Genomic DNA, 12,724 nt, shown 5'->3' on the forward strand with positions numbered 1-12,724 from the left:
GTGCGAAGAAGCATTTGAACAGCTTATGTATTGCCTCACACATGCCCCTGTGCTGGCATATGCTGACTCAGCAAAGCCATACACATTACATGTGGATGCTAGCAGAGATGGTTTAAGAGGAGTCCTTTCCCAGGAGCATGACAAGAAACTGAAACCTGTGGCTTTTATCAGTCGAAATTTATATCCAACAGAAAGGAACTATCCTGCACACAAAATGGAATTTCTTGCTCTAAAGTGGGCTGTAGTAGACAAGTTGCATGACTACCTCTATGGGGCTAAATTCGAGGTTCAGACTGACAACAACCCTCTGACATACATCCAGACCACTGCAAAGCTAGATGCTACTGGCCACAGATGGATGGCAGCTTAATCCAACTACAATTTCAGTTTAAAATATCACCCAGGATATGAAAATGGAGATGCTGATGGTCTGTCCAGAAGACCTCATGGGGATTTACACCCCGATGATGAATGGGTGGAAATTCCAGCACCAGGTGTGCCAGATTGCAACCTGCTACCAACAAACTGAATGTTGGGCCCAGAAGTTGGGTCTGTCTGAAAAAAGCATACCCGAAGCTTACGGTAATCTGGTCACATTACAGGCTTCATCGCTACCAGCTTTGAGTAACAGTGACCTCAGGAGAGATCAAAGAGAAGACCCAGTAGGTCAGGTGGTGGTAGCTGCTTTAGAGAAGAAACAAATTGATATGCTTCGCACAGATATTCATCTATTGGCAAGACTTTTGGCTAAAGAATGGGACAGACTCCAGATACGAAATGGACTAGTGTATAGGAGATCTCCTAGTGCACTTGGCAGTGAAAAATGGCAATTGTTGCTCCCTCAAAAGTATTGAGAAGTAGTACTACGGTCATTGCATGATGAACATGGTAATCTTGGGTATGAAAAAACTCTGGGACTTGTATGAGACAGATTTTACTGACCATGCATGAAACAAGATGTTGAAGAATATTGGCGTACATGTCTTTGCTGCATTCAGAGAAAGACTCTGCCCAGCAGAGCTGGGTCAAATGGAGAGGAGTGGACCCATGGAAAGTACAGTTGTGTACACTTACCATAAATGTAGATGTTCGAGTGTATTCACTGTTGCAGTCATTACATTTGGGGTAATCTGCTAGCAGGTTGCCCTCAGTCGGCCTGAATTCCAAAGTCTTCGGTCCTGCGTTGGTTGCTGTCTCCTCTTCCATGATGTCAGGTCGTCAGGGGTATAAAACATGCAGCCGACACCATTTTCTTTAGTTTTTCTTGCCCAGATGTCAGGTGCCCCCAAAAGGGTAGCAAAAATATATATATATATATATATATATATATATATATATATATATATATATATATATATAAACTAAAAACTTCAAAACTAAACTAGGAGAGTATGCAAATAAACTCACAGGCAAAGCAGTTTCCTTAGCGCTTTCATCCTTTATTCGGTGTATAGGACTTCTTCAGAGAAACAATGCATACAAATGAAAAACAGTAAATGTGTCTGTTTAAATAGTTAGAAGCATGCGGAACAATACAGTGGAATTGTTTAGAACCAATCAGTAATTACTAACAACCTGTAACAGCCTATAGATTCAAAAAATAATAAACCAAAATAATTAATGTGTACTAGTAAGCTGAGCAAGACAGGGTTGGTAAAACAAATGTCCAATCAAATAGTAAAAACATAGCAAACAGCCTATAGAAAAGAATTAAGCCTAAAAACCAATAGAAACAGAGAGCTGGACATAATATGAAGCTGAGAAAGTGAAGGAAAGGTCTGAAAGAACGTTAATGACAATAAAAAGAAGTACAAGAATGAAAATATCCAAACAAAAATAAATGTACTAATATATAGAAGGCTTAAAACTAAAAACAGAAATAAACAGACCGACAATAACCTAGCAAATCCAGCGCAAAGCACATCTAATGTTAATACTGTCATTGAGTCCCGGTGCCGAATCGGCACCTGATTGAAGCTGCCATAATAATTCGTTCATTTCTAAGAGAGTGTTGCAATCACCAAAAAAGGGTGAAAGTTTCTCTAATACAAAGAAGGAAAACCCTGTGAAGTTTGAACATCTTGTGCTATGATAGCCTAAGGCATTAGAGTCATCTTTTTTTCTGATCGCTGTCAGGTGTTCCTTCATTCTATCTGAAAGCTTTCTAAAAGTCTTTCCTATGTAGAAGGATTGACAATGTTTGCAGACAGCTGCATACACTATCCAGTCAGTGTGGCAGTAATAGAACTGTCTAAAAATCACCTTGTAACCACAATGTGGAAAAGTGTAATAGCTGCCACACAAAATATGTTGACACACAACACAATGACCACAGCTAAACATTCCTGGAGGTTCTTGTTGAGTAGAAGGGTTAACCATCTGTTATGGACGATCCCTGTTCTCAAAGCTGCATCTTAGAGAAAAGGATTTTTTGTAAGCAAAAGAAGGTTGTGGTCTAAGTACATGTTTCAGAGTATCTTGACTGGAAAAAATATTCCAATTCCTGGTAATAATACGTCGAATAGCATGCACGTCTCTGCTGATAGGCAGGGGAAACTGCATAGCCTATTAGAGTTAACATTACGATTTCCACTTTCTGTGTAGCCAAAACGTAGAATGGGCTTGTGCATAAACTCCCTTTCATGCTGGACTCTTTCTAACTCAGTATCAATGAGGTTTGTAGGGTAGTTTCTGGGTAGAAACATGAGTTTGAGAAAATTAGCCTTTACATTAAACTCATTATTATCACTGATGATGCGTGAGAGCATAATGAATTGTCCACGAATCACATTCCTTTTAACAAAAGGCGGATGCTGGCTGCTGTATTCAAGAAAGATGTTTCTGTAAGTCGTTTTACAGTGGATGGATGATTCTAATGTGTTAGTGGAGGGATAGATGCTGATGACAGTGTCCAGGAAGTTAATGGAAGTGACTTTGCCAGAGATAGTGAAATCCAAGTAACTGATGCTATTCATAAGCTCAGTTATGAAAGAAGACAAATCATTTTGTGATCCCTCCCACACAAAAAAAATGTCATCTATGTAACGCCTGTAAAGGCGTACCGACATAAAGCCAGGAAGATGTATCAGAGTCTCATATTCCCATGTACTCAATATGAGATTAGCAAAGGAGGGGACCATTTTTGACCCCATTGCAACTCCTCATACCTGTTTGTAGATCTTTTGGTTGAAGTGGAAGAAATTTTTATTAAGAACCACTTTAACAAGTTCACAAATTGTGTTAACTTTGGCTGTGGAGAAGCCAGTGTACTTGGAGAGAAAGAGTCTAACAGCTTCCATTCCTTCTTGATGTGGGATGTTGGTGTATAGCGCCACAACATCGAGGGTAACTAGCAGGCATTTGTTGGGATTAATGTTTGCTTTGTAAAGATGGTTTAAGAAATCCCAAGAATCCTTGAGATAAAATTTGGTTGTCTGTACTACAGGGTTAAGGATGGTATCGAGATAGTCTGATATCTTCTCAGTCTTAGTACGTTGGTTGGAAATGACAAGTCTGAAAGGGGGGTTTACTTCATTTTTGAATGAATTTTGAATGAAATGAGTGCTTTACAGGATCTTAAACATGATCATACACTAAGAATAATGAAAGCCGATAAGGGCACTGGAACGGTGCTCATGTCACAAGATGAATACGTTCATAAAATTGAAGCCGAACTTACTGATGAGTCCTTCTTCATAGTCACGAACACTGATAAAGCAAACAGACAATTCAATAAAATTGATTCTATTTTGAAAAAACTCGAACTATCAGAATACATCTCTTTAGATGAATATCTTTACATGCTTGTCCCTAACCCTAGCTTAGGGAAAATGTCTGGCATCCCTAAAGTGCACAAAAATGAAGTAAACCCCCCTTTCAGACTTGTCATTTCCAACCAACGTACATAACATAATCAGGCAAAGTTTGTTCCTTTAGCCAGGCATGTCTCCTAATCACAGATCCAGTAAATGTGGCCCTGCAGGAGGCCTCTAAGGAGTCAAAAACGACATTGCAAAGTATGCTTTCCAACCTGTTCAGCTGCATGCAATAATTCCTGCAATTCTTTATTTTCTGCACATTCAGAAATCAACATCATTTTCTGTTCAACAATCCCATAACATGTTGTTGATACGTAAGCATATGAAATTGACAGTTTAAGGCTCTGATTGCCAAGGTTGCAGATGTATAAACCTTTTTTCCCCATCTGTCCAGTGCTCTTGAATCTCTGTCAGAGGTGGTAGGATTTTTTGCTGTTGAGGCCTTAACACCCTTTGGACCCTGTGAAATAGTTTTAGGATCAGCAGCAGGGTTTCTAAATAAAAATTTATGTGAGTCAGGGACCCTGTAATATCTGTCAGGCTTACTGGGAGCCGGAGGTAAGGAGTCAGGGGTCAAGCTGGACTCTGAAAACACGTCATCCACAATGTCTAAAACAGGGGGAATGGCTAAAGGCATGTGCTGAGGGAGAAGAAGGAAATCCCTGAGCCTCTTTTTTGATTCTGAGAAGTCTTGACTCTCCCAGTGAAAATGCTCCCTTAAACTATGCAAGGTTTCCCCTAATGAATATCCTCAGGAGGAGAAGCAGATGGTATAGACTCCTCTGCATCAGAATCTTCACAGGGAGGTACAGATAATTCCTAATCAGAAGAGGAATCAGAAGAAATAGAAACCTGATCTGAAGATTCTTAATCAGTGTCTTGCCTAGGCCTCCTATCTGGAGGGGGGTGGGTACCCCTGATCAAGGTAATAAGGTCTTCAGCCATTTTGATCATCTGTTTTTTAGGCATAGAGGCCTGTGCACGTGGCTCATGCGTTGTTTTTTTAGTTTTAGAAGTTGCTTTTGTCTTTGGTTTTGCAGCTGTTGTCGGTTTGATATACAAATGTTGACGTCTGAATACACCCTCAGAAGCCGGTGCCTGCTCAGCGGCTCCAGACCCATCCGAGGGAGATACATCCGTCGGTCCAATACCTTGAGTATCTTGCGGCATGCCGGACTCCACATGGGTGTTGGTAGAGACCTACAACTCGAAGGTAGCGGGTATCCAGGGGCTGTGAAAGCACCTCACTGAGTACCGGAGAACAGGCGACTGGCTTAGGAGAAGCTTCATCGTCGGTTTTGGATCTCGACTGCCTTTCTCTGTCATTTTCTTTGCGTTTTTTATGTACTCCAGTAGTCGGATTGCAATCCGACGACATTTCTGGGTAGTTCAATCTGTTTCCAAAATACTTTGAGTCATAAATATACCGACGCTTAATAGTGCGTTGGTTAAATCTAGCACAAAACCGACAGCCAGGCACATTGTGATCAGGCCCTAGGCAAGGAATACAGTATAAATGGAAATCCTTAAGAGGTATTTGCTTCCCACAAGTAATACAATTATTATCTTTTTCTGACATTGGTATGGAGCAAGAAAAAAGTTTCCCCAACGGGGTACTTAGCTTTAGTGAAGACTTCGGTTCTGAAACTCAAACTCGAATATTTCAGTAGTCGGCCGTCTGGCACATGCAAAATGCTTCTGCTTCGGGCACAGCGTGGCAAGAAAGACTGAAGAAAATGGCGTTGGCTGCATGTTTTATACCCCTGACGACCTGACGTCATGGAAGAGGAGACAGCAACCGACACAGGACCCAAGACTTTGGAATTCAGGCCGACTGAGGGCAACCTGCCAGCAGATTACCCAAAATGTAATGACTGCAACAGTGAAACACGAAGAACATCTGGTCTGTATAGATTTCCTTTGTATTGAACTGGATGAAGGTGGGATCAGTAATGTGCAGACGGTGACAGACCACTATACCAGTTACGCTTAAGCATTTCCAACTCACAATCAGAAAGCTATTACAGTGGCAAAACTACTTGTTGAGAAGTTCTTTGACACTACGGCCTGCCAAAAAGGATACACTCTGATCAAGGGCATGACTTTGACAGCAAGCTTGTACACAAACTACTCACTCTTTTGGGAATTCAGAAAAGTTGCACCACTCCTTATCATCCTCAAGGGGATCCTCAGCCTGAGCATTTCAACAGAACTTTACTAGACATGTTGGGAACATTATCTGCTGAGAAGGAGTTAATGGAGTAGATATGTAGCCACAGTGGTGTATATATACAACAGTACTAAAAATGATGCTACAGGATTCTTGCCTTACTTCCTAATGTTTGAAGAGAAGCTCATCTTCCTGTTGATTTAACCTTTGGAGTCACAGCTGATGATACGCCAGTGCAATGTCATGGCAGTTATGTGGAGAGATTCAAGAAGCACCTCAGACAGGCCTGTGAGCTAGCTGAACAATCAACAGGACAAAGACATCAGCAAAACAAGGCTCACTATGACAAGAAAGTGAAGATACATGACTCGCAACCAGGGGACAGAGTTCTCTTGAGAAACTTGGGCCTGCAAGGAAAGCACACACTAGCTGATCATTGGGAATCTGAGATCTACATAATTTGTTCTCAGCTACCTAACATTCTTGTTTACTAAGTCTGCCCTGAAGGGAATGAAGGACCCAGCAAAACCTGGCACCGCAACAACTTAATGCCTTTGGAGGAATCAGTGAGACTCATGAATCCAGAACCCAGAATGGCTCACAGAAAACCTAATTCAAAGCGATACAGAAGACTAAGGCAGAGAGGAAATATCCTCCCAAATGTTCAAGAGCCTATGATTCCTCCTGCTGAAGGAGAGGAGGACAGTGATGATGACTGGGGTTTCAGTGGACTTTTCTGTGATGATGTTTGAGACCCCATGGACTGGAATCTCAATGTAAATGCAGCGGAATTTGTCCCTTGTCACTTTGAACAGTCCAGCACCAACAACAGACTGAGTGATGTTTCTGTGCCTCTTGCAGAACCTGATCCTGATGGAGGTCCTGCATGCAAACTTCTGACAATGGTGATGAGGACAGTTGTACAGTTATGGAGAAAGAAAGTGAAATTATACAAGAGGAAGTCTTAGAAATATACAATATGCCTACTGAGGAATTGGATGTCGAGTGTGATGTGAGTGACCAACCCTCAGAGCAGAATTCCCCAGTTGTCTCTTTCAAACCAAAGCCTCAGAGATTTATTCAGCCCCCACAGAGGCTTACATATGACAGTTTGGGACATAGAACAGAGAAGCCTGTGACCACTGCTCACTGGAGAGTCTCCGCCCATGATCCCTATGCCTCCTGCTCAATTGTTGACACCCCATCCCAAGTTAAGCATAATGCCAATCACCCTTGGTGAGATGTACCTTTTGAATGCAGAAATACTGTTCAGTTGATGGTGCATTAGTGTTTGTATATATATTGCTGTTAATCTACCTTTGACTTGAGAGGACCCAAGTTTTCAAGTGGGTGGAGAGTGTAGCTCTCATTGTATTTCACTGTATGGTTATCAGACTGCAGTTTTACATTACACCACAAAGTGGAGCTCCATTTCATTTGATATAAGAGAGAGAAATTAAAGTGAAAGATGGCAGACTGAAACACAGGGTGAAGGATTAAGTGGTCTTGCATTAAGACCTGATTTTTCTAGTGTCTGGAAAAGGGAAGTGAGGTTGCAGATCCTGTCTGTCCTCGTCTGAAAACTTAGTTGATGGTGATCTGTGGAATCAGGACAGATATCTGGAACCAGTGGTCCCACGCCTGCATCTGATCAGCAAGGGAGCCTGACATCCAGAATATTATCGACAGAGTGGTGGGAGGCTTCGGCCACCATTTTATACTTGCATAGGATTGTGCTGTAACTTCGACTGGGACTGTGGACCTAGGTTTTTCTCTTTTTCCTTTTCTGAACTGAAACTGTTTAGCTTTATCGCAAAATAGTACTGGCTGTCATTCTTGGATCTCATGTAACACAACCCTCGGTGTGGATTTCTCCTTTAATGCTTTGTGGATTACAAATACCCAGGGGGTTTCATATGAGCTCCAACTTAGGGCCCCATCATGCCGGCATTAAGACTGTAAGTAGTCACTGACCAGTGAACAGGGTATAACAGAGTGTTTCACATTTTGGTCTGATTAGAACTTATCAAGGTTATAACTGCTGTTAGTATTGTTAGTATTGTTGCATTAAAGAATTTTTACTGCTTAATGACATTGCATTTTTACTCATAGTTGAATGACAAGACCTCTCTTATTGAGTTCTGGGTGGTGTGATTTCACTGAATGTATACCTCTTATTGCCTTATTGCTAAACTTTGTGCTACCGCAATAATTTGTTTGCTACCGTGCTGTTGCCTGTTAAGACTAGAGTTTCCATCTAGAATAAAACCTGTTATTATTTGCAACCTCAGTGTGTTGGGTGCAAACAGGGGTGTTACCAGAGTCAGGTAGGAAGGAACCCAAACACCTTTACTGAATTATCACTTGTGATATTGGCACATTTACATTTTTATTAGTTCTGGGTGGTGTGATTTCACTGAATGTATACCTCTTATTGCCTTGTTGCTAAATTTTATGCTACTGCAATAATTTGTTTGCTACTGTGCTGTTGCCTGTTAAGACTAGAGATTCAGCTACACCTGCAGGTGCACTACAAGTATGTAAGTGTTAGCAGCATTTTAATGTATTTTTCTGCTGCCAAAAAAGTAATTACTAGAAAATGGAAATCAAAATCTAAACCAACTATATTAGAAGTACTGAATATAGTAACAGAGATAAAACAACTGGAAATGACATCTTTAGGAAAAGGTAGGAGCAAACTATGTAGGACAAAATGGGAATTGTGGGAACAATACATACAGGGGAGGAATGAGGTTTAAAAGAAGGCCGGACTAAAATGAGATATGTAATGTTTGACTGAAAAGGATTTGGTAGATTATAAGTGATGTATAATGTTTGCAGCTGGGAGTGTGTTAGTATAGTTTGTGATGTAAAATGCTTGCAACTAGGATTGTGTCGGACTCGGTTTGTTTTGTTTTCATTAGTATAAATGTATGATTGCTTATGTCATAAGTGATGGTTTAATAAAGATGTTTCTTGTTTAAAAAAGGGCCAGGAACTGAATAATTTATGCAATGTTGCTTAGGTTATATGATATATAGCAATATATGTGAAGCATGATGTTTGTTAATTTTAACTTGTTAATAGAGTTTGATCACTTTCATAAAAATGTAAATGTGCCTGTGTCACAAGTGATAATTCAATAAAGGTGTTTAAAAAAAAAGAAAAGCTATTTTGATATTTCCAAAGCATTTGCTGTATTGGTCTCAGACAATCGTATCAATTATTAAGCTCTTTTTTGTTTATATGATGACATATGCTGGTTCTGCTATCATTCTATGCATTTCTTGAGTAGTAGTTTATTTGCCCAAAACAGTGCTACTACTTTTCTACTGCTGAGCCACTGAGCTACACACAGATGGATATCTTTCATGGTCCACCCTCTATTTTGGCATAACTGTCTTGTAAAGTCTCTAGTAGTGGGCATATAATTGGTAAAGTATCCAACAACTTCCCTTCAAGATAAGAGAGATTACCAATGGCTATTTCATCTTATTTCTTCCTTTTCTTTTAGCTTTTCCCATTAGGGGTCGCCACAGTGGATCATCTGTTTCCATTTCTTCCTGTCCTCTGCATCTTGCTCTGTCACACCAACTACCTGCATGTCCTTTCTCAACACATCCATAAACCTTATCTTAGGCCTTCCTCTTTTCCTCTCACCTGGCATCTTCATCCTTAGCATCCTTTTCCCAATATACCCAGCATCCCTCCTCAGCACGTCCAAACCAACGCAATCTCGCCTCTCTGGCTTTGTCTCCAAACCGTCCAACCTGGGCTAACCCTCTAATATATTTACTCCTAATCCTGCCTACCCTCATCACACCCAGTGCAAATCTTAACATCTTTAACTCTGCCACATCCAGCTCTGACTCCTGCCTTTATGTCAGTACCACTGTCTCCAACCCATATAACATAGTTGGTCTCACTACCCTCTTGTAGACCTTCCCTTTCACTCTTACGGGTACTTGTCTATCACAAATCACTCTTGATACTCTTCTCCATGCACTCCACCCTGCCTGTACTCTCTTCTTCACCGCTTTTCCACACTTGCCATTACTCTGAACTGTTGATCCCAAGTTTTTAAACTCATCCACCTTCACCAATTCTACTCCCTGCATCCTCACCATTCCTCTATCCTCCCTCTCATTCACATACATATATTCTGTCTTAGTCCTGCTGACCGTCATTCCTCTCCTCTCTAGAGTACATCTCCACCTCTCCAGGGTCTCCTCAACCTGTTCCCGACTCTCACTACATATCACAATGTCATCTGCAAACATCTTAGTCCACGGGGACTCCTGTCTGATCTTGTCTGTCAATCTGTCCATCACCACTGCAAATAAGAAAGGGCTCAGAGCTGATCCTTGATGTAATCCCACCTCCACCTTAAACGCATCCGTCACTCCAACTGCAGATCTCACCGATGTCACACTACCCTTGTACATATCCTGTACCACTCTGCCATACTTCTCTGCCACTCCCGACTTTCTCATACAATATCACAACTCCTCTCTAGGCACCCTGTCGTATGCTTTCTCTAAGTCCACAAAGACACAGTACAACTCCTTCTGACCTTCTCTGTACTTCTACATCGTATTTATTTTATTTTATTAAATTTTATTTTCATTTTCGTTACTGGGGTAGAACACTGATCACATAATGATAAATTGCAAGTTCAGCCCAAGATACATACAAAGCAGTATCAAAAGCATAGTTTTACATTCACAAAGGAAATAAAAGTATCCCTCCTAGATATCCCGTCTGCTTGCTCAGACTAGTTTTTGAACTAGGGTTGTATGTGACATGAATGGACTCTTTGCCACTGTGATAGTGAACTAGCAATTTCACCTTGTTTTCAAAAACACAAAGAATGCTATTCTGCAAAAATTACAGACTTCTTACCTTTACACTGAGGAAGGTTGCATGCCCGTTCTTGTGTTGATTCTCCTGTACAGTTTAAGCCATCTGGACAGAATCGGGTCCGTATTTTTACAGCAGGATGATCTGGATCTGAGCAAGTCTTCGAACAAGGAGTCCATGAAGTCCATGGCCCAAAACCTTCACGAGAATCTAACAAGAATATAAATGTAAATGTGTCAGTGAGTTAAACAGTAAAACGCCATTAGAATCAACGTTCTATCATACAAGGCAGTATTTCTGTTAACACTGTATTCTTATATTTCTAGGTTCATAGGTTCATACTAGGCTATCTGCCCTAGGGCATTTATAAGCCTAGCCAGAGTGTGTGTGGCTTTCACCACCCCTTAGGATGAGAATACTATGCCCTTTTAGGGTTTAGTTTACTGTGCCTCTGTCTAGTAGTGACACAGAGATGACCCCCGGGGTAAACCTACGATCTCCCATCCATTCGTCGAGATTTCTCTTGAATAGAGTCAGCGAGGGGCTCTGCCTAACATGGACTGGGATTCTGTTCCAGAGTGTAGGGAGCCTTTGGGTTATGAATCTGTCCCTCCAGCACGTCCTATTTATTTCTTTGTTGAGGTTTAAGTCTCTTGTTCTCGTGGCTCTGATGGATTTGGATTTTCTGAGGTGGAGCATGTCCATTAATTCCGGATTGGACATGGCCTTGTACGTCAGGCACAGATCACCTCTGAGTAGGCAGTATGCGACTGAATAGAGCTGGAGTTTTTTCAGTCGGGCAGCATATGACATATGTTTAAGACCCTTTATCCTCTTGGTGAGGAACTTTTGGGGTCTTTCCAACTGCTGCAGGTGTCGGGTGAGATACATCCCAAATGGGGCATTGCACTCAATCATTGGCCTGATAAGAGAAGAGTACAGGGCACAATGACCTCTCTTGATCTAGATGTGAAACCCTTCATGATAAGGTGGGCAATATAGAAGGTCTTCCTAACCACTTTGGCAATGTGAGTGTCAAATGAGAGGTTACTGTCAACCTGGGTCCCTAGGTCCCTGATTACCTTTTCCGTACTTAATGGATTACCACCTATGTGGTAATTTGTCGGTACCTTGTTTTTCCCAAAGGGTATGACTATACATTTTTTGGCGTTCAGCTTAAGGCCATGGCTCTGGCACCAATTATCCGTTTCTATGAGGCCTCTCTGAAGGATGTTTGTGTCCGCTGGAGTATCAATTATGGCGCCCAGTTTGCAGTCATCTGCGAACTTTGTCAGCCACAATCCTCCTATGTTTGCCTGTACCTCGGAAAAATAAATGCCAAACAAGAGGGGTCCCAGAACTGAGCACTGTGGGACACCGCTTGTGACTGGCTTAGAGTCTGACATAGCTCCAGCAACTCTGACCCTGTGGGTTCTGTCCTTGAGCCAGTTTGCAACCCATCTTGTGACATATGGGTTTACATTTAAGCTGGTGAGTTTGTCTATGATGCCCGAGTGGGGTATTGTGTCAAAGGCTTTTGCAAGGTCAAGGTAGGCTGTGTGAACTGCCTTACCCTCATCAATGGCCTTAGTGACTGTTTCAAAAAAGTCGACCAAGTTCAAAAGGCAGGATCTGCCCTTGACAAAGCCAAATTGGGTAGGATCCAATGTCTGTAGGTCCCCAATGTCTTTGTTTATGAGTTCCATAATGATCCTCTCCACAGCTTTACAGACCAGGCTCGTCAAGCTTATGGGGTGGTAATTTCCAGGGTCCGTAGAAGCACCGCCTTTGTGAAGTGGGACCACTGTTGCCGTACGCCACTCTTTGGGTACGTATCCTGTAGTAAGGCTAAGATTAAACAGCAGCCTTACGTGTG

The 12,724-nt window shown here is 41.6% G+C and overlaps 1 protein-coding gene across 1 annotated transcript in view; it reads right to left on the bottom strand.

The window, feature by feature from the left end:
• LOC122797804 (SCO-spondin-like) overlaps positions 1-12,724 on the bottom strand; it is a 4,708,783-nt gene that overhangs the window by 935,116 nt on the left and 3,760,943 nt on the right. The window contains exon 85 of the mRNA XM_044066325.1: positions 10,891-11,058. Coding sequence (XP_043922260.1) covers positions 10,891-11,058 — 168 coding nt within the window. The remainder of the gene's footprint in view (positions 1-10,890; positions 11,059-12,724) is intronic.

This window comes from Protopterus annectens, chromosome 3.part1, assembly GCF_019279795.1.
Source record: "Protopterus annectens isolate FY-2018-M chromosome 3.part1, PAN1.0, whole genome shotgun sequence".
Classification (NCBI taxonomy): domain Eukaryota; kingdom Metazoa; phylum Chordata; order Ceratodontiformes; family Protopteridae; genus Protopterus; species Protopterus annectens.